Source organism: Varanus komodoensis, unplaced genomic scaffold, assembly GCF_004798865.1.
Source record: "Varanus komodoensis strain SLA01 unplaced genomic scaffold, ASM479886v1 scaffold13_1, whole genome shotgun sequence".
Lineage (NCBI taxonomy): Eukaryota > Metazoa > Chordata > Lepidosauria > Squamata > Varanidae > Varanus > Varanus komodoensis.
This window is the reverse complement of record NW_025335408.1, coordinates 4,058,610-4,079,658: the sequence shown is the minus strand read 5'-3', so window position 1 is coordinate 4,079,658 and position 21,049 is coordinate 4,058,610. Positions and strand designations below refer to the sequence as shown.

The window sequence follows — 21,049 nt, the reverse complement described above, 5'->3', positions numbered from 1 at the left end:
ATAATCTATGACATTTTTACCAGTAGTACCATGAAGACGTATTCACCCTACCATTATAGAAGGGCTAGGAGACAGGAAACAAAGCCGTAGACTACACGGGAAAGAACTAAAAAGTGTTGTTATTGCAGTATGATCTTTCAATTGCAACTCTTCAGTCTTCATAGCTGCAAAACCCAGTTTATTCAGTGAGCCATGCTACAGGACTTGGAGGTTTGAGTTGTCATTCATATCATTTTAGGATCACGGTTGACAATTCTTCGCTATGACCATATGTTGGCTGTTTGAGCAGCTGTGGCAGATGTATAACAGTCTTAATAACACCTCTTTTACCTGTGACAACAATTGTCTTGTCATATCATGAAGAAGAAATCATTCTCAAATGTCCCTAGGCCTTATAGTTTAACAGTCCTTTAAACGGAAAGGCACTTTTGCTACACTACTGTGCTGTTTGTTATTATACATACATTTCCATAACCCTGAGGAATATTCACTGTTGCAAAGTAAGAAACCACATGGTTAGGGAGCACACAGAGAAGCCAACAGGTGCTGTGAAATGGTATCGTTCTGTTGGAGGCAATGAAGCTAGGCTGATTTACACTAGATAAGGATGAGGCCCACAGTTATATGACAGGCAAATGGTGGAATGTCTTTTATGCCTTTAGCAGTGGGAGACATTTAGATAGTGACAGCTGTGCCACTTTCTGTCGATAGATCTTAGCTCATGAATGTCTCTCCTTTTACATCATTATTCACAGACACATGCACCATAACAATTGCCAAATAATGTTGCGTATGTCATGTCTTCACTAATGTGTCAATGCTAAATATATTTAGTGGGAAATAAGTACTATCTGTCTCTGCATAAATATGCTCAGTATAAATTAATCTCAGATTGCAGCTTATGATTTATTTTAAACATTGTTCATATTTCAGTATGCCAGAAAACAAGAAAAGTAGCATCGTCACCTACCTGTGATCTAAATGGTGAACAGAAAAAATAACACCTGAATTTAAGCGTGTTTGTTTGAGTGACACCAAAATTGTGAATTCATGTTTATTTCTTAGCTTCTGGAAAAATTGTTCAGCTTTTTCTGGAGTTGCTTTTACACTTCTTGAAGTACCTAAAATAAAGCAAAATAAAGCAAAACTCCTGCTTTAGCAAAAGTATTCTATATATCAGAATTACACCAGCCACAGAGACATATCTGTGCTGATCAAGCTTAAAAATAAATTAATGCTCAACTGATAATAGAGTCCTACAATGCTCTCAGTAATCTTCCATACCCATTACATGCTCTAGTGCATAAGCACAGAATCAAGTATCTATACCTAACAATGAAATACTATTCCTTATTTTAATATCTCTAAACTCTAATGGAGAGGTATGCTGTTAAAATGACGCTACTTATGGGAATGAAACCTTTCTAAAGATTTTACCTAACGATTGATTTTGTTCAGTTTAATATATGTAGACATTTCATTTTTGAAATCATATTACATTAAAATAGATCATTTAAAAGACTGTTTATACTTTAAATTTCCTTACTGCTTTCGTTCATAATGTTTCTTGTATGTAGACAACCTTGCTATTTAATGGAAGTTTTAATAAATTATGAAGCTACTCAAATGAAATTATTTCACATTGTTCAAACTTTCATCCATGGCACACTAACAGAACAGAGTAATTCATATTTGTATTCTGTAAGTTAGTTCAGACATGCACTAACATTTTCTGACAATATAAACAACTTTTTCCCTAAAGGTAGCAAGGGAGAAGAAAAGCACACAAAATGTCTGGCCCTTCAAGGCCTTAACTCACTTCTACCAAACATAAGGGCACACATGATTCATTAGGAATAGGGCATAAAATTCACAAGACTAATCAAAAACTTTATATTTTAAAGAGCACATTTTTAATAAGAACTGGGAGGTACAGTATGAGAAGCTGTGTATGATTGTACAGTTTTAATTGAAAGAACTTCTGAGCTTTTTAAAATTATGCCAAACAGCATACACTTCCTTAAGCACATGGGAAAGGCAGGACAGAAATACTGTACATGAGAAAATGTAGCATCTCTATGGGAAATTGAAATTCTGAATTTCTAACTCCAAGCGCATATCTTATACAATAACTCAGAGCCTAGTTATCCTATAACGTTGTATGTTTAGGTGACTGTCACCAGCACCAAGGACTGGTGAGAGAACCTAGCATCTTTGAGCTGATTACTCCAAGACCTAGCAATCTCGTGATGCCAAGACCCTTCGTATAGCTTTGCTCTGGAGCACAGAGAAAGATTCAAATGGCAGGTAGGTCCATGCTGATGGTCTCCTTTACCAGATAAAACCACCAGAGCCCACTGATAGCAAGTCTGGTCCAACAGAGGGCATTTCACTCAAGAATCTTCAAAACTAGCCCTATTGGAATGTTAAGATATTGTATCTCACAAATCCAGCCAATTTCCCCAAGGTTTGCTTTCCATGGAAGGAATACTGCTGAGGATATCATGTTACCCCAGATGTACATGTGTTGGTTCCTACCTCAAATCCATTGCTATTCTAATGAAATTTCTGCTTACATGACATATCTATGTTTGCACAGTGTCTGGTGAAGGAAGTTAAAATGTTCAGGCTTCATTCAAGGTTTGTTAGCCTGACCTTTGATTGAAAAGACCGATGATCAATTATATATCTTGACCAGATATCTTTAAATATCTTTTAGGAAACATTGTTGTCTTTAGACTTCAAAATCAATCCATCATTGCTTTACCCTGTGTGAAGAAATCTAAAATTTCACATGCCTTGGCTGTAAACTACACTGACCCTGCACAAAAATGCATGTATTTATTTTCCTTCCAGCATACTTCCCCCTTAACAAAAGTTTTAAAAGCAGAAAAAGACCAGAAGGTTACACTTTGGAGTACGCTGAAAGAGTAAGGTTTTTATTAACCCATTACCTACTTTCAGTATTCCCAGTTTGAGTGGGTTTTGTGTCACATGGCTTCACGGACAGAATGGAGTGCTACACTAATGGGTGACTTTACTTGCCATCATAATGATTGGTTAAATTTACATTCTAGCCATGATAAAGAGGTTAATTTTCTTAATAGCATAAGAAACTGTACCCTAGAAGAGGATATGAGGGGGGGAAACCTAGTTATAATTCTAGGTGGCGTCACCGAGTTTGAGACATAAATGCTGTTGAACCAATTGGAAACAGTGATACTATCAGGTGTGACATATATTTAAGTGTGAAACTGCCAACAGAGTAACAGATATGAATGCTTGCAGTAGTTTCCTTGTATCTTGGTAGATATTATCAAAAATAATAAAATCTGTCCCACTAATCTTTTGGAGTTACTGGGTGTCAGAACCAACCAGGGAGACAGAAGTGATCTAGAAGACACTGTGTACTTGGACTTTCAAAAAGCTTTTGACAGAAGCTTTCACCAAGGACTGTGCACAAATTTAGCAGTCTGAAAATGATAGGCCCTCTCATAATGCAGTCTCCAGTTAGAGCATGAAAAGCTATGGGCAGAAAGAAACATGAAGTTCTCACAATGGGAGGAAGTATGGAATGGAGATGCCTAGGGATTTGTATAGGTACTTTTCATTTAGTCTCTAAATGATATGAAAATAAAAGGTTTAAAGATGGCACCAATTTATTCAAAGTGATAAAAAGGATTCCAAAAGGTCCTCTTTGAAATGGGAGAATGAGTAATAAAATGGCATTGAAACAGAATAGGTTAGAAATATTTTCATGTAAACAAGTAAAAAACCCCCATTCAGATTGGAGAGCATGTCTCCTGGGCTAAATGTGGACATATAATTATGGGTTGTGAGCTCATGGTAACTGACTAGAAAAGAGATCTTGGGATCATGGTGCACAGCTCAATGAATATGTTCACTCAGGCTGCAACAGCTGTGAAAGTAATGAATTCCATGTTAGGAAAGTGACTAAAAATAAAACTGTCAATATTGTGATGCTTTTATTCTATGGTTACAGAAAGCCACACCTGGAATTAAGTTTACAGTTCTGGTCAGCATATCCCAAAATCAACATCAAAGAGTTGTGAAGTATGCTGGATAAAATAACCAAAATAATGAAGGTTTGGAGTTGAGTATCAAGGATTTCCTTATAGGGAAAAGTTACAACATTTGAGATGTGTATATGTATGTGTGTGTTGAAAATATGTAAACATTTGCATTGATAGATATCTATAAAATTATGAATTTTAACTATGAAAATTTTTCTCCCTCTCTTCTAATACTAAAACCTGGGGCCATCAATGAAGTTGAATGTTGAGAGATCTGGCACAGATAAAAAGAAGTATTTATTGACCCAGTGCGTAGGAAATGTGTATCCATGATATATGGTAATGGATACTAACTCTGAAGGTGTTGAAAGGGTATTAGAAAATCATAGAGGATAAATTATCAAAGGCAACTAGTCTTGACAGCTGTATATAACCTCCAAGTTCAGAGGCAGCATACCTCTGAATGTCAATTGCTGAGGAACTACTGTCTTAATATTCTGCTTGTAATCTTCCTGTGTGCATCTAGTTAACTACTATGGGTATGTTGGACTGATCTTCTTATGTTTATAATTATTTGGCAGCCTTGCAAATAGCATGTTTAAGATGCCATCCAGTGTGGCTGTCCAGAATGCTCTGAACTTGGACTACTACAGGCATTTGCTGACGCATGGAAACTTTGGAACTCGAGCAAGCATAGAAAGAATTATACTGGCTATGCCAAACTCCAATCTTATGATTATTTTCCCAGTAGTTTACGTTTTGAGTGTGATGTTAATGTGGGGATTTTTATTGTATAGCAATTAATTTGGATGCTGTGCTCTACCCTATTTATTGTAAGACCGTCCTGAGACCTCAGTAGCGAATGAAGATAGAAAGATAGATAGATAGATAGATAGATAGATAGATAGATAGATAGATAGATAGATAGATGGATGGATGGATGGATGGATGGATGGATGGATGGATGGATAGATACTAATTCAGTGCTTTTCTGTTAAACTTTATTCTATCATTTATTTTTCCAACTCAAAAGCCAGGTTTAATCTTGAGAAAGGCAGTCATGTTCCATGATGGGAAAGAAGTAGATATAAAGCATTTCTCTGTGAGGAAAAACTATGTTTTTTATGACAATGACTGTTCTTTATTTTAGAAAGTGGTAGTTTAAATACTAACTTTTCCTACTGATAACATGACCTCATGCATCCACTACCAGCCCGTCCTAAAACATTTTACCATCAATGATCACTGACTGTCTGAGAAACTTCATGGACCTAAGCATGCTGTTAGTTGACCCAGCTGACATGTTATTTCCTTGCACAAAACTTCTATATCCCAATCTAACTTTTGCACCCCTGAGTAGTGCTCTAAAATGATCAAAGCAGATTTTAGATAGTTGCCATTGAATAAGCAGTAGTAAAAGAGTTGGAGGGAAAGCTGCTGTACCTATAAATGAGATGCATAACTTATTCTTTATTCTGTCTGTTCTTGAACTGTCTAAATAATTTTTACAATGTTCCATTTACTATGTTCATCAAATTGTCAGTACGAGTCTAAATGTGACACCTGCTTTCTAAAGTAATATTTCATAAATCAACAAAAGTTCTTCCAGACTTCAGATGAGCACTTTTAATAATATTTAAGACATGCATTCTGGAATACTAATGTCCAAATGATTGCTTATTTATTTGAGATACATGATCGCATGTAGCAAAACAATTTATATTATACAAAGTTGCATTTTATCCCAAACAAGAAAACTGATCCAACACAAAAGAACACCCAAGAAGAAGTTCAGCTTATTAACTTTTTACAGCTAACTTCTTAAAGCTAATCAGCCTGACGATATAGGCCCCATCCTTTTGATGCCTAATTTGCTTATCAGCTTTCAAAGAATAACAACTAAACACTTTAGAAATCATAAGAAATGGTGATAGAAGCTAACTTTCTAGGGAAAGGAAAAGAGCAGCCATTGCGTTGCATGACCCAAGGCCCAGTCACTGATTCAGAGCTTCTCCATAGGTGGACACTGATCACACAACCCTTAAAAAGCTTGACTCCCTACTATTCCAAATATCAAGTCACACTGCAACAGATTTCTCCACTGAGGAAGAAAAATCAACACAGTCTCCACCACAACCACCTCATCAAATCCTGGGATTTCTTCTGTTCCAGCTGCCTTACAGAAGAAAAGAATATTCTTCAGAACCTAAACATCTTCTGGCACCGTGAAGAATAAAACTACATAGTATCCTGCTTCTGTTGACAAACCACACTTAGAAATGGCAACTGGTATACATTACCAGCTCTGCAAGAATGTACTGCACAGGGCAAGAATCAGACTCTCTGTGAACCAATATTTCTTAAAGATGCCCAGCTACAACCATAAACCTCTGGGCAAAACATACTGCTGCAAGTTGCAGCAATGCAGGCTCAACCTCCTGTCCTCTGTCCATGGTGCTGATATATCCGGCATCCAGGATTCTGATGAGAATGGTTAACTTGCCTGTTTCTTGCCTGCTGCTACTTCAATTCACTTGTTTATGGAACTGAAAGGGCTTCCTGTAGCCATACCCCATCAGTAGGAGGCAATCCCCTGTAGGACAGCCACTATAACCCTATCCATAACTGCTTCCATAAATTATATGGCCTTTCAATAAATTAGATATCAAAGTTTAATACAACCTTCTGCTGGACATCAGAAATAGTACCTAGTCCTATGAACTTTGTTTTAAATATATGTGAATAGAATTTGAAATATTTTTTAAAAAAAGACAGAATTAATCTTCTTTTAAAATGTTGCTTATATTCTACTATGGGTTGGGCCATGGTGCACAGCATAACAACATGTCCAAACATTCAGCACACAGGCCCACAGTATCACAGAACATAATACACATTTATTAAGGAGCCCATGAATACAAAGTTCCTTGAGACCAATCCCCATTCAGCTCAATGGGGATTACTTCTGCCTGCATAGCTTCTACTTCTAAATCACATTAAGCTTTAACCACAGATCTTCTGCCAACCTAAATACAATCTTTAGTGTAAAATTCAAATGATATTGAAAAGAAGAGTTGCCAGTTAAAATGCTAGTAGGAAGTAAGAACCCCAGTCCAACATCTGCTTTATTCTTCTGTACTCACACGCACACACCCACACATGAGCAGCATTCTCTGACCTCTAATATATTAATCTGTCACAACCAAAATGGAGACTTGAATGCTACATATCAGTTTGTTCACTTGCCAGAGCAAGGAAAATACATCAATTACGCTGGCATTCCAGATAGTTATGTCAACATTTCTGCTCTAGAAGACATTCTGGAGCTGTACCTCCTCACTTTTCTCATCCATGATGCCACTGGGAATAAAACCTAATCAAATTGATGACTATCACTCTAATTCTCACAACTCCCACCTGGTCCAGTTAGCTTAATGGCAAATCCTTGCATTGCTTCAAAGAGATATGGTTTTCCAATAGGTAAGAGCTATTTTGTCATTGTTCCTGCAGTGCCAAACAAATAACTCAGGGCCTTCTACAGCAACCTGTGACAACTTTTCCAAGCACACTGCCCCACAGAGAGAAAGTGTGTCATCGCCTTGTTCCCTTTATTATTTGGAACCACCTAACTAAAGAACAAAGGCTTTTCTGGTCCATTATTCCTTCCTATTGCTTAGGCAGTGCCAGGATTTATCAAGGCTCGGCACTAGAATGGCAACATGCCTCTTACAATCTCACAAATGAACACAATCTCACAACAACCTGTTCCTACATTATTCTGTGTTCTAAGGAAGAAAATGGCTTCCAAAGAGACTTAGGTAAACATCTAATAGAAACTAGAATGCCATAGGAACCTTTACAATGTCAAGGAGCATACAGACTTTAACAATGGGCTAACATTCAATATTTAGATGAAAAAATGGCAATCTTAAACCCAGGCTATTTTAAAAGACTTGAAGTGTCCTCTTGCAAGGAATTTCATGCACACTGCATTATTTAAGAAGCTGCGATAAAGCTGTGATATTGATAACTTTATGGCTAAGGTTTACTGCAAAATAGAAAACAAAAGAAACTCCCAAGAAAATTTGTGAGAAAATATTTTACAGGTCTGAACCTAATCCTCAATTAATACATGAAAATACATGTTTTGCCTTTCAAAGGAACTTTCTTCAGTCAAATTATCCATAATGTGAAACCCAGCCAATGAAACTTTCAAGCAATTCACTGGGGGAAAATCTAATATTGACACCCTTGCCCTCAAATCAGGTATTTTGTTCCAATTTATTTCAGTGGAAATATGCATGCTTAGGATCTTTTTCAGAGCAGAAAATGGATTCTTTGAGAACACCGCCTCAGCCAAATGGGGTGTGTAGTCATGCAGTCATCTTCTAAGTGTTTTGACTATAAATCAATGCTAACCATACATTTGTTAAACAGTATGAATTTAATTTCAGCTACTTGTGAACAGTTGACTTGAGACCACAATCTTGGAATGTTTTAATAAAACAAACTTTAATGTCTACAAGAGCACCAAAACTTTAAGAAACATAATGCAGCAATAAATTAATGATGTTTCACGGAACCATCAGAATCATCAGCAGGGAAGAAGACTTTGTTCTTCTCAACCACTGAGCAAAATATGTCTGGAAATGCTATTTATTGTCAGTATTATCCATTTGATTTTTAGCTTCAGTTGCTTTTCAGTAAATGAAATAGAAGAGAAAGCCAATCAAAATTTAGAATCTCTGTAAGTATGTTCCTCAAGCTAACAATGTTCATCTTCTCTGATAATGACTATGATAAGAAAAAGGCATCTAATGAAGCACAATACAAAGACAAAATACATTATTCTGTTTCTGCTGAAGCCCAGCTTTGTTTTTGATCATGTGTTATCAATCAGATTAGTAAAAAATTCACTAGATTATAGCAAGACAGGCTAGACACTGACTGGGTTCACACAATATGGCAACCCATCATGGGCAACTACCCTAGGTGGTCACCCTGTCCGAATGTAGACTGCTTCCTTCCAGATAGCTTATTGCTCAGCACATGCCACCCTCCCAACCCATGGCTTGTTCCAGGGGTTCTTTAATCCACAATGTCCTGTCATGTCTTCAGAACCCTCGAGAGTAATTTCATTGCAGGTTGTGGGGGTCAACTAACACGCTGGTTTGGAAAAAAAGAAAAAAACCCTTTGTGATTACTGTTTGTGATCTTGTCCTTGCTGCACCAGTGACAGGGCCTCTGCTGAGGCCCAAGCAGGACTTTGGTATGACCAGCACTTTGGTTTTCCATGTTTTGTTTTGTTTTGTTTTAATGTGGAACTGCAATAGAAAAAACTCTGAGCAGGTAGCTGAATGGGACAGCAGGAATGGAATCCTGTAGGGTCAGGGAAGCATGTAAACCCCACTGGCACTGGCAATCCATTTGCTCCATTCTCTAACCCTAACCCTTTATAAGGATTCTTTTAAAAATTGGTTCATATTTACACAGCTTTTGGACTGGGAAATATATGTAAATTTAATGTCTGCAAAATAAATGGATGGGAAATGTGTGCCAATTTAAGGGCAAAGTAATAAAAAGCTGGCAGGGGGTGGGGGGAATTTGTCCATTTGTAGGTGAGCAAATTTACCCACCATTTAGCCACAGCCATTAAAATTGCCTGTATTTCTACATTTTTGTTTTAGAACTTCCTGGGTACTACAGTAACTGCAGCAGAAAACACTCTGACAAGGGATGGCAAAAGCAAGGAAACCAATATCTCCCCCGGAGTAGCTAGAAACTCAGGGAAGCAGAGGCGGAGGGAACTGAGAAGTGTCAGTTCTGCACCTAAAATCAAGAGAATTACATTGTTGAGTGAGAACTATGGCCCTCCTTTTTGGTGAACCTACTTTTGCTTCTCCCCCTTGCTCCCCTCCTCTTTTCTTCCCCTTTTGGCGCTCTTCAATTGTCAGCTCAGCAATTGGTCCTTGACAACTGTGCACAAACGAGGCTATATGCAGCCTCACCTTGTCAACTTCTATGTATGTTACCTGGTCCAATTTGCTGCTCCCTTTGACAGCTGAAACATACAAAAAATTGTCCGAGCAAGACTACACATTTCAGACAGCTGTAAGAGCACATTTATGAAAGACCGACAAAAATAATCATAATTCAAAAATTGTGAACATAGTTGCACACATTTCTAGAGCTGAAAAATGTAACCCCACTGAGCATTTTCCAAGCTTCGCCCTCAGAAAAAAAGTGCCACAACCAAAAAGGGTTAGTAATGGAAGAAGGAACGGGGAGATCAGGTAGGTTCTGTTCTGAAGGAGACTGGGATACTGGCTGGATGACTCGGGAGGAGGAAGTGGGAGAGCAAGTCATGGCAAACTGGAGCATTTCTCCAGTGGGTTGTTCTGTGAGCAGCCCATACTCCATATCTGATTTACAGGATGGCTTTGCACAATGTGCAAATGAGGCCACTACGAGAGAACAGAAATTGAGTTAAATCAAAGGCCTATCTAGTCTGGTGATCTTCCACTCAGGGTCCAGTCAGAGGGCTACACGAAGATCACAAGCAGAACACAAAGGCATCAGCACTCGCTTCTCATATCTTCCAGCAACAGGTGTTGAGACCTCTCACTGCTGCTATAGGAGCTGCTATCAGCTGCTGAAATCTTGTCAGCTGAGCGGGTTCCTTTACCCTTAGTTGTTGTAGAAGGAGGAATATTGGTATAAGTAAGCCACACTTCTTGTAATGAAAAAAGAATCATATAACAGTGTGACTTCTAGTGTTGGATTCAGCTGGTAGACAGTGAGACTAAGCAACACAAACTAACTTATGCTGCCCGTATTTAAAGAAAAAGAAACCTTTGCTGCTTAATGTCAGGGACGTAAAGAAGACATAAACTTATGTCTATTGATTTTATTCATATTCCACCTTTTTTTTTCCTTCCAAGGACTTCAGAGTGACTTACATAACTCTTCCCCCTCAGTCTTATCCCCATGACAACAGTGTGGTGAGGTAGGTCTGAGCTGAGAGTCAGTGATGGGCCCAGAGTAATCCAGTGAGCGCCATGGCTGAGTGGGCACTAGAATCCAGATCACCCGATTCCTGGTCCCACACCCTTAGCCACTGCACCACACTGGCTCCCTCAAATGAATGCTGCTGATAGATTCTTCTACAGTATCCTACCAGCTGATGGTAAGCCCATCAGCATCTCTTAGTGAAATAGAAATTCTGGTTATGATGGTAGATACATTTTCCGAAGTAATGTGTATGCTTTATAGCTTTAGTCATCAACTCATGTCATGGGAGACTTCCAATACATCTTTTACAGTAAACCAAAGGTGAGCAGTCCTCCAACTTCATCTTTTTAGGAGACTAACACTGGCACCCAGGACTGGAGTCAGCACCTAGTAAAGACTGTCTTCACCTAGCAACTCTGAAGAGCTAGTGCTCTGCTGATGCCTCCCTTGGAACACCAGCTTAAAATTACCAGCCATTCAAATTTCCCACCATGCCTTGGCATAGTTTTGCCCTGGAGCACAGTGCAGGATTAAAATGGCAGGTAGATCCAAACACCAAGCACTCCTCTTAATGCTGATTGTTCCCTCACCAGATAAAGCCACAAAACTCCGTGGATAGAGAGGGAGGCCCAGCAGAAGACTTTGCCTAAGGCATAGTCAGAGATTATATTGCAAGGAATGAAGCCACAGCATGTACCATCTTCCAGACCATCCTTTTCACCTGCTTGCCACCACTTTTGCAATGGCTGAAGAGCCACTAAAGAGATAAGCTATGCCTTATAAAATCATGGAGCACAGGATACAGTATATACATTCATACTTTAAACATCAACTGCCCTTTTGGCACCATGGGATACTATATTTTACCAATGCAGCCAATTACCACAAGGTTTGCTCTTCCTGTCTGGAAGATTTCCCAGGGCAACACAACAGAGCAGGTGTTTTATTTAGTTTTACCCCAAATCAATTGCTATCTCAGGGCAATTTCTACTTACATTACATGTTTGGGTATGTTTGGCCAGCTTCTTGTGATAGGCTTAAGGTTCGTTCCATACCTGTTCAATGTTCTTTGGTAACAGACTGATGGCCAACTATACATCTTGGTCTTTGAAAACCATCCCCACCTTGCTATGTGGTCCTAATGTCTGAATAAGGCTGCATAAAAATATTTTCAATCTAATTATTTAAATCTTTGGATATTTATCCAGTTTGAGTGAGGACTTACAGGTGTTCAGTAGGCTGGAACGTTTGTTTAATATGACTTTTACAGAGATCATTATAGGAAGTCTTACTGTTTACATTGCAGCCTATGGTGTCAAGGCTTCTATAGGCATACTTGATTGCAGTGTATTCTGTATATATTCATATATACAAATTCATAATTTGTTTTCCAGACTAAGCTGCTATTGTGTAATCAAAGTGTATATTACACTTTGTATTTTTTGGCTCTAATTACTTATTTGGGAACACCGCTATCTTTCATTGCCAATATTCTTACTGTCTTAAATATGTGCTAAATCAGTATTTGGAGAATCATGTCCTCCTCAGGTGTTGAAACGTTGCTATATCTGTCAGACCTTCCAGTGCAGAGTTTATCTTTTTCATATTTCATGAATGGTTGGTTCACAGGCCAAAGGAAAATGCATACAGTGCTCAATAAAGAAGATATTTCCAATTAGAAAACTGTCAAGCAGAGTTTAATCATGTCACATTTTCCACAAAGGCCTAAACTGTAGGTGTATAGTCCTATGAATGAAGACTTTGAGTAGGTTCAATGGAAATCAGTGGAACTTACTTCTAGAATAGAGGACTTAGATAAAATCCAGACTGTATTTCCAAATGGCTAACAGAGTGATTGCAGATAACTTCCAAATGAAAGCAAGGCTTAAAATCTGATAATGTAATTTTTTAAATTGAAGTATTTTATAACTTAGGTTTATACTAAAATTTGCATTAGGGCAATACCTTCTTGTAATATTTCCTGGGATCCTTTCCTACATTTGTAATATGTCAATATTTAAACTCTTATAATAGCTAAACAATGTACTCTCAAGCAGAGCAGTTTAAGCTAATTGTCGTATTGGCCAGAAAAACATGTTCTGGAAAAGGTGAAATGCAATAAAAAGAACTTTGTATTGTGTACCAAAATTCAAGCACCAATTCTGTGATATGTAAACACATTGGTATTATTTGCATAGCAGAATGGTATTTACATTCATTTCTGTAATTTGTATTTTTCTGAAAGCTTCTGAAATAAAGTGGAAAGGAAGCAGCATTGGAAATGTCGCCAATCAAAAAGGGGGGAAACCAGCTACAAATGCCAGTGGAAAGTGTCAGTCATGAAGAGAAGAGAAAATAATCTACAAATTTTTCATGGTCTCTCATCTAAGAAAGTGGCTATACCTCTGAACAGCCAGAATGGTTCAAAGATGAGTTTCAGCTTTTGGTTAGCCATATGCTGGGCCTGAAGATAAACATGGGAGACCACAGAATATTGCTCAGCAGATGGCCTTTATGTGCAGCCGTTAACGCCTGTGGCTCTAATTCAACCAAGGTTAGTTGTGTTAGGTTACAGTGCAATCCTAGATCTTCAGAGGACTAATAAATGTGTAGTTTTGAAGATGTGACAAACCGTGTTGTTGCTTTTGGTAGGCATGTCATGAGTGGAGCTGGCTGGAGCCAGGGTTCAGACTAGATGGTCCAGGATGCCCCTTCTGACTCACTCTGTTTCCATGTTGCTATGTTTTGCTAATGGAGACTAGCATGGTTACTCCTTTGGAAACCTCCCAAGGCTATGATTTCTGTCTATAGAAAATGTTAGAGCAAGTGTGGTGTAGTGGTTACGAGGGTGGGACTAGTTAGAATCCATCCCCACTCTTTCATGGAATGCACTGGGTGATTTTAGACCTGTCAGAGACTCTCACCGCAACCAACCTCACAGGGTTGTTGTTGTAAGGATGAGATTATATCGAGAATAGGAATTCTTCTGCTGAATACCTTAAAAGGAAAAAGGTGGGCTATAAATATAATAAATAAATAGTAAATTGAAGTAGACACTTCTGTGAAGCACCTAGGTGGATAAATTTTATGAGGTGTTTAAATAAATAAATGGTCTATCTCTCCCTCACCTCTCTAGCTCAAAAGAAACATTCCTTTGCATCTGTGGCTACTACATCTTTTCCCATAGTCTTAATCTAGAATAGACACAGAGCAACCAGTCAGGATCTTAAAATTTCCATTGTTTTCCTTTATAAAACCCTGGCTATAGAAACTCATGACTCTAATAGTAAAAGTTAAAAATTAACTGAGGAAGGATCTTTTAAAGCAATAGCCTATTTTGCCATGAATAATTCCTGGGTCAACTCTGGGTGATTGCATGTCACAAATCAGCCTAGGAACAGGACATTCCTGGGCTGTTGATTTAAAGCAGGAATGATAAACATGTAACTCACGTAATCCACTCATCCCCAGAATTCCTGGGTTAAACCATCTAGTAATTTTCTTCATGACATGTGAACCACATCTATGTCCTCAAGCCAGCCCTTAAACACTTCTACTTATTCAGGATCAGTAAAAGTTCCCTGTGTTTGGCACTGTGAGAAAATAAACTTACAATCAATTCACAACACAAAAAATTCCTTCCAAAGGGAAAAACAGGGCAAGCATAAAATGAATATGGAAACCTAGCACTGTAACATGGTGCTTATTTGTATAAATTAGTCTATTTTAGTGGTATTTTCTGGCAGCAGTTTATGCCACAAAGAATCATCTGGGAAGCGACTAACTCATGCATCATGCCAGCAGATTAAATTCTCGCTTTTGTGACCTGTCACAACCACATAATTCCACTCAGGCTGTTTTTGTATATGCATGTTAGTTTTTGCTTGCTGAAAAAATTGACTGTTGCTTATACACCAAAATACTAAATATTCTAACAAGATAGAATGATTCCTATTTTCTGTCTCTATATATGCCACATACATGGCACAGAAATTAAACATTTATATTTGTTCTTATATTTATATAAGAAGAATTGAATTATTCAGGTAGAAACATGGCCAACAAGTTCTACAAACATTCTCCAAAATCCACGCATTGCATTTAACCAGTGCAATGCCAACAAAAATGATGATGGACATTAGAACGCAGCAACATATTGCAATTCACACACAGCCATTCACAAAGTTTCTCAAGCATTCTCAGTCTTGCTCACTGTCTTGCCTTCACACAGACAGTTATTCATGTATTCTCAGTGTCTCATACACACCCAATTCCTACACAGCCAAATCATTCACACGGAAAACAACCCCCAGACCTACCTCTTAGACTTAATATGCTCTCTCTTTCTCTGTGTATGTTTGACAGGGGAAATGTCTATCCTATACCTTATTTTGTTGCCTTCTGAGCAAGTCAGGCAGAATGCTGGTAGAGCTGTCTCTGAGGGCATGTGATATTTTCTTCAGGGCAATCTAGCAGCCAGCCACATCTTAAAGCAAATTTGGGATCCTGCACTTGTGCGAGAGACCAAAAGCCTCTGCACCTAGCTAATGTTATGCTTGGTAATGGAAGATGCAATGGGAAAACAAAGCAAGAATGTCTGCATGCTATGGCAGTTATTTCTCTTTTAAAATTAAGCTTTGGAAGTGGTGGAGATGGGAGAGGAGCAGCCGGTCACAATTATTTTTTCTTTCAATATTGGATGTTGGTGGAGATTGCCCAAAAGCAGTCACTCCCAACTTGGAGATGCTCCCAACATGAGGATGCTGTAATATTACACATCTGGACAACACCAGGCTGGAAACAGTCAGAAACCCATATTGCTGACAGAGAAAGCTGAGGCACAAAATAGACAACTGCTTGGGAAAATCGCACAGCCACAGAAGGAATCATAGGCCTACTCAGAAGGAAGAAAGTACAAAATTCCATATATCTTGTACTATCTTGTAAAAAGCAATGATTATGCATATCTTGTAAAAAGCAAGAAACATATTGTTCAGGAGGAACTATGGGCATCCTTTCACATATGCATATACATTTGTATAAGTATATGATAAGCATATTCTTCAAGAAGCCAGCAGGACCACTTTGCAAAAACATGCAGACCCAAACCTTTCACGCACATGCTTATGCAAACCACAAACCATAACAATGATGATAATTATAATAATTAAAATAAGAGGAGATATTTTCAGAAGCACACAGAAAAGCCTTGAAGGTAAAGTCTTGAGGGTACAGTAGCACTGCCTGGTGCTAGGTACCTAGCAGGTTACCCCTGAGCAGGAATTCACACAAGCTTCATGCATAAATGAAGCTGCTTAATCACCAGGAGCTCTAATCTTGTTTGCTCATCCAAGAAGACTCTTCTCAGAGCTCAGGGCACCCTCTAACTTAAGCCACCTCTGGTTAAGATTATTCCAAAGAAGTCTACACCTGGGATTATGTCTTCATCCATGCACTTCTATAGGTCACAGCTAAAATAGATGCACACTTAACATAAGTGACCTAAGAGATACCTTCCTACTGTACATCATTCTTGAAAAGATTCACTTGACAGTGAAGATACACGTACACACCAAATCAGGAACTATTTCTCCATGGGGTGGCCTCATATTCCTAGGGCTTTTGTGGGAATATCACAACCCCTTAGGCAGAGCTGATTTGTGCAAAAGACTCATGCCATCCTCGTGCAGCCTCCCAATGAGACCTCTGAGACATACCCCAACAGCCATCTCCATGTGGTTCCAATATTCACACAGTGATCCAGTAGGTTGGGATTACCCCACAAGAAATCCCTAACCCTAATCCAGCCATGAAATCCATGAACAGTGGCCAAGTCACTTGTGCCTGGGTAATTCTAAAGATATAAGGAATGGAAGGATTTCTAAGAGAAATTGATCATATAGAAGGTCCAAGGACTATTGCTTTGTGATTTCTCCAGTTTCTATACTCTATTATTATTTCATTTTTATAATACCACTTCTTTCACAAATGGAAACATGATAATATTCTTGACTAGATAAAATTAATCTATCTGCTATTTTGTCTTCTATACAGGTCTTCTCTCTTCTATGGGAGGAACAAAGAAATTATTCCAAAATTAGGCAAAACAATTTTATACATGCATGCTTATTTATTCCTTTAATAGCCACTGCATCTCTTTGTATGGGAAGGTCCTATTTTCATAGAGCTGAAAATACTGTTATCCTACATAGATCTCTAAGTAACTATGTAGGTTTGACAATCAGTTAAAATGGAACCTTAAAGGAAAGCAAACGTATTTTTCCATATGTAAGGAATACTTCTGACAAGCTGCAATGGTACATTAATGAACATCCTACATACCGGACAGAAGAACAGGAGGAAATTTCATCTTAAAGGTAAGAAAGCAATGTAGCATTCTCTGTTTATTCTCAAGTATGAGAAAACTCTCAAGAAACCACAAGAGGAGGCACGGAGGCAATATATACAGTCCTGTTGTATTTGTTTAGGTTTCCTCCAAGGTGAATTGTATCAATTTACAAGCCGTATATTAGTTCATAGAAAATGAAAAGATTTGTAATGGAAAATGTATTCTTAAATTGAGTATCCTATTTTTTCTGAAAAGAAAGAGGTTTGTGTTCAGTCTAAGCCTCCAGATTTAGTACAAATGAGAGTAGAGTGGAAAAAAAACAGTTCAAACTTTAAATTTCCAAAGCAGCTACTTTTCCAGAATAGACCTCTTTGCAGTGGGGAGGGACTATCTATTGCACATCGTGTAGTTCTGAACTGTTCCAAAATTGGCATTTCAGATGTTCTTTCTGTCAAGTGCCCATTCATGTAGATGTCTACATCCCGTGGTAATGAGGCCTTTTCCGTTTAAAAATAGTATGTGTCAATTTCTCTATTTAAATACCCAGAGTTTTCTGTGGTAAAGATCATACTGACACACTGTGGCTGGACCATAGAATAACACTTTTCAACAGAAACCTTCAATGTCTATGTCTTGAAACATGGCTTTGGAAACATTATCCTACTGATTCAGAACTTAAAACTAGCACCTTTGAAAAATAAACAACTAAACAACATTTAAATTTCAGCTCCTTTTCAAGGTCATGCTCTTTTCCTCTTGAATTAGAAAAGAAAATATTCAATCATATCCAAAACTCCTAACACAGCAGGCAAATCAGGGCTCAAGCAAATCCCCTGTCGGAACTCTCTTAATGTATTTACATTTGGCACTTACACATAAAGTGAGAATTCTTCAACTTTAAAATGCTTTCAAGCCTTCTTGAAATGTCAATATGAGACACACACCTCTTTTAAAATCTCTCTTTGATAATATTAATAATAAACAACCAGCTGAAAAGATTTCATCTGTATATATAAAAGAGATGTTACTGTTTCATACCTAACACCTTATGAATAAAAAATTACTTAGAATGTAGAAAAAATGCTTGTTTCATTTTGAAAAAGCAGGAATTTATTTAATGAAGATGAAGAAGGCAATTCACAAATCTATTTGCACTGACTTCTGTTTCATTTCTGGAAACACTCCCGTATGTGTATGTGTTTGAAATGCTGTATTTTATCCCCATTTCCACTTCCTTTGAGCTCTTAATTTCAGAGTTTCCTCTAGTCCATTTCCTCCTCTAAGCAATAGCTTGAAGAAGAGCTCATTCTGTCCAGACGGCTGTTTATTATTCTGGGCTCCCCTAGTCTGACAAAATAAGCCATCTGCCACCAGCTTTCCCGCTGACCATTAATTAAGGTCCTATCCATCAAAGGAAGGGCCAGAAAAGTGAATGGAGAGATAAAGGGGGGGGGGGGAGAGTCAGTGATGCTTAAAAGAGTGGGAGAAGACTTGCTGAGCAAATGGACCGTCTCGCATCATGAACCCAGAGGAATCATGCCTGCCATCAAGCTAATGCAAAAAGTTCCATCAAACGTGCTTGCCCAGCGAGCTCAGAAATTATTCAGGTGCACTCGGCTGACCCTCCCCAGCGACCCAGCCTTTCCTGCGCACAAGCGCAAGAACGCACGGAAGGATGCACATTCCGTACCTTGGAAGAAGAAGGCTTTGCTCCCGTTGTGCAGTCCGGGGACTTGCAGCACTCCGGCCACGGAACCCCCCAGCTGCAACTCGCTCAGCACGTCGATTTGCAAGGATGGGTCCACTCCAAAGCCGAAAACTTGACCCAAAAAAGAAGTGGGAGAGGGGAGAAGCAGAATGAGCACGGACCGGAGGGAACTTCCCCCTCGCCCCACCGCTCTTTTGCCCCCTCCCCGTCTCTTCTTCCCCTCCAGCTGCCCCCGGCGCAGGTGCCTCCTGCGATCCGCCGCGCCCGCGCCAGCCCGATGGACGTGACCCACTTCCAGCCCCTTCGCAAAGTTCTCGTTTCCCGGCGCTGCGCTTCTCCCGTCCCCGGAGCGACCCATGGTTTCGAGGTGCCATCCCTGGCTCGGGACTCCCTTGGAAGGAAAGGCAGGGCTGGGAAGGGGTTGGGGACATGCTGCGGGGGCGCCGAAGGCGGCTTCCGCGTCCCAGATTCTTACCTGAGCTCAGGCAGCAGAGTAAGCAGAGGGTTCTCAGAGAGACCGGCGGGGACTCCATAGCGCAGAAGGGGACGCCCGGGAATCAGTCCATCGTCCTCCTTGGCGTCAAATTCCGAGTCAAAGCGGGGCTCTCCAAAACCACCCAAGCCCGCCTTTGCCTCTGTTTCTGCCTCTTCTTGTTGTCCTTGCTCTTTTTTCCCGTCAACAAAAAGCCAGGCTCCCCAGGGCGAGGATCCTGTGGAAAGAAGCTGGCTCCGCGAAAGCCCGCAGCATCCTCCCCGACGCCTCACAGCGAGTCCGCAGCCGCCTGGAGCGCACAGCCCCGAAGCTTCCCCGCTCCTGCGGACGGCCCGGAATGGTACCAAAATTAGCAGGGGAGCCGGGAGCTCCCTCGGCCAGAACCTGTTGGAGACAATGGCGAGGCGAGAGCTGGAATTGCTCCCGTGGCGGGGAAGGGAAGCGAAAGAGGCGCGCCCGTCTCGCTCTCGCTCTTCCCTCCCTCCACTTCAGGCTCGATCTCCAAGCCTCGACGCCGTCACCAGGAGCAGCAGCTGCTGGTGGCTGCTGCTGCCGGCGCCGCGGAAGCTTCAGGCAGGCTCCTCCTCACAACCAGCCTCAAAAGAGGCCGAGAAGGCGACAGGTTGGAGGAGGAGGCGGGCTGGGGCCAATGATGGCAGCCTGGTGGGCGGCTGGGAGGAGGCGCCTGCAGACACCTCCTTTTCTCGCCCTCCCTCCGGCGCGCGCTTCAGGTTCCGCCGCGCCACAAGCGACGCCCCGAGGAGGACCGAGAACGCCGCTCGGCATCGAGGCCCGTCCCGGGCTCAGATTCTGCCCGGAAGGGCAGGGGAAGACGCGGGGCCCGGTCCGTGGGGCTCCTTATCCATTTCTGTCTCGATTCTGCGCTCCTTGGGAGCTCTCCAGGGTGCTGAATTGCATTCTCCACGTGGGCTCCTCTATGGAAGATCATGGATAGCTCCTACGGAACAGAATAAAAACTGCAGTGGATAAGGAGCCCACTGCCACAGGAATCGCACCCCCCTCCCCTGCAAAGAGGTGGTCGTGGTAGGAGGGGGAAACACGTGTGAGAAAGCCACTCTCAGAGAGTGGCTTTCTCACATGCATCTTCCCCTTCCAGCATGTCTAGAAAGCTGACCTCCCCATCACCGCAGTGGATCCCAAGACTTGGAAACAGGGACCTTTACACTCTTTAGGGCATATGTAAATTAACACATTTCAGCTTTTTTTTTTTTTTAACCCTCTGTGGACCTGAGCCCTGAATCACCAGCATCTAGTACTGCTCCTGCCCAGAAATACTTGAAGGTATGGAGGATTGAACTTGGGGCCCTCTGCCCTCAAAGCATGTGCTTTAAGGCTGAACTGGGGATGTTCCACTGAAACCTGGTCATGTGGGTCCTCCCATCACAGTTGAGGGAGAAATACGCATGTATACGGCATAGCTGTATGTATGTCCT

General features: G+C 40.3%; 1 protein-coding gene across 1 annotated transcript in view; it reads right to left on the bottom strand.

Moving 5' to 3' along the window:
• NELL2 (neural EGFL like 2) overlaps window positions 1-19,635 on the bottom strand; it is a 130,812-nt gene extending 111,177 nt beyond the window's left edge. The window contains exons 1-3 of the mRNA XM_044423050.1: window positions 19,578-19,635; window positions 19,085-19,213; window positions 971-1,121 (exon numbers count right to left, since the gene is read on the bottom strand). Coding sequence (XP_044278985.1) covers window positions 971-1,121; window positions 19,085-19,213; window positions 19,578-19,635 — 338 coding nt within the window. The remainder of the gene's footprint in view (window positions 1-970; window positions 1,122-19,084; window positions 19,214-19,577) is intronic.
• Window positions 19,636-21,049: the final 1,414 nt, after the last annotated feature.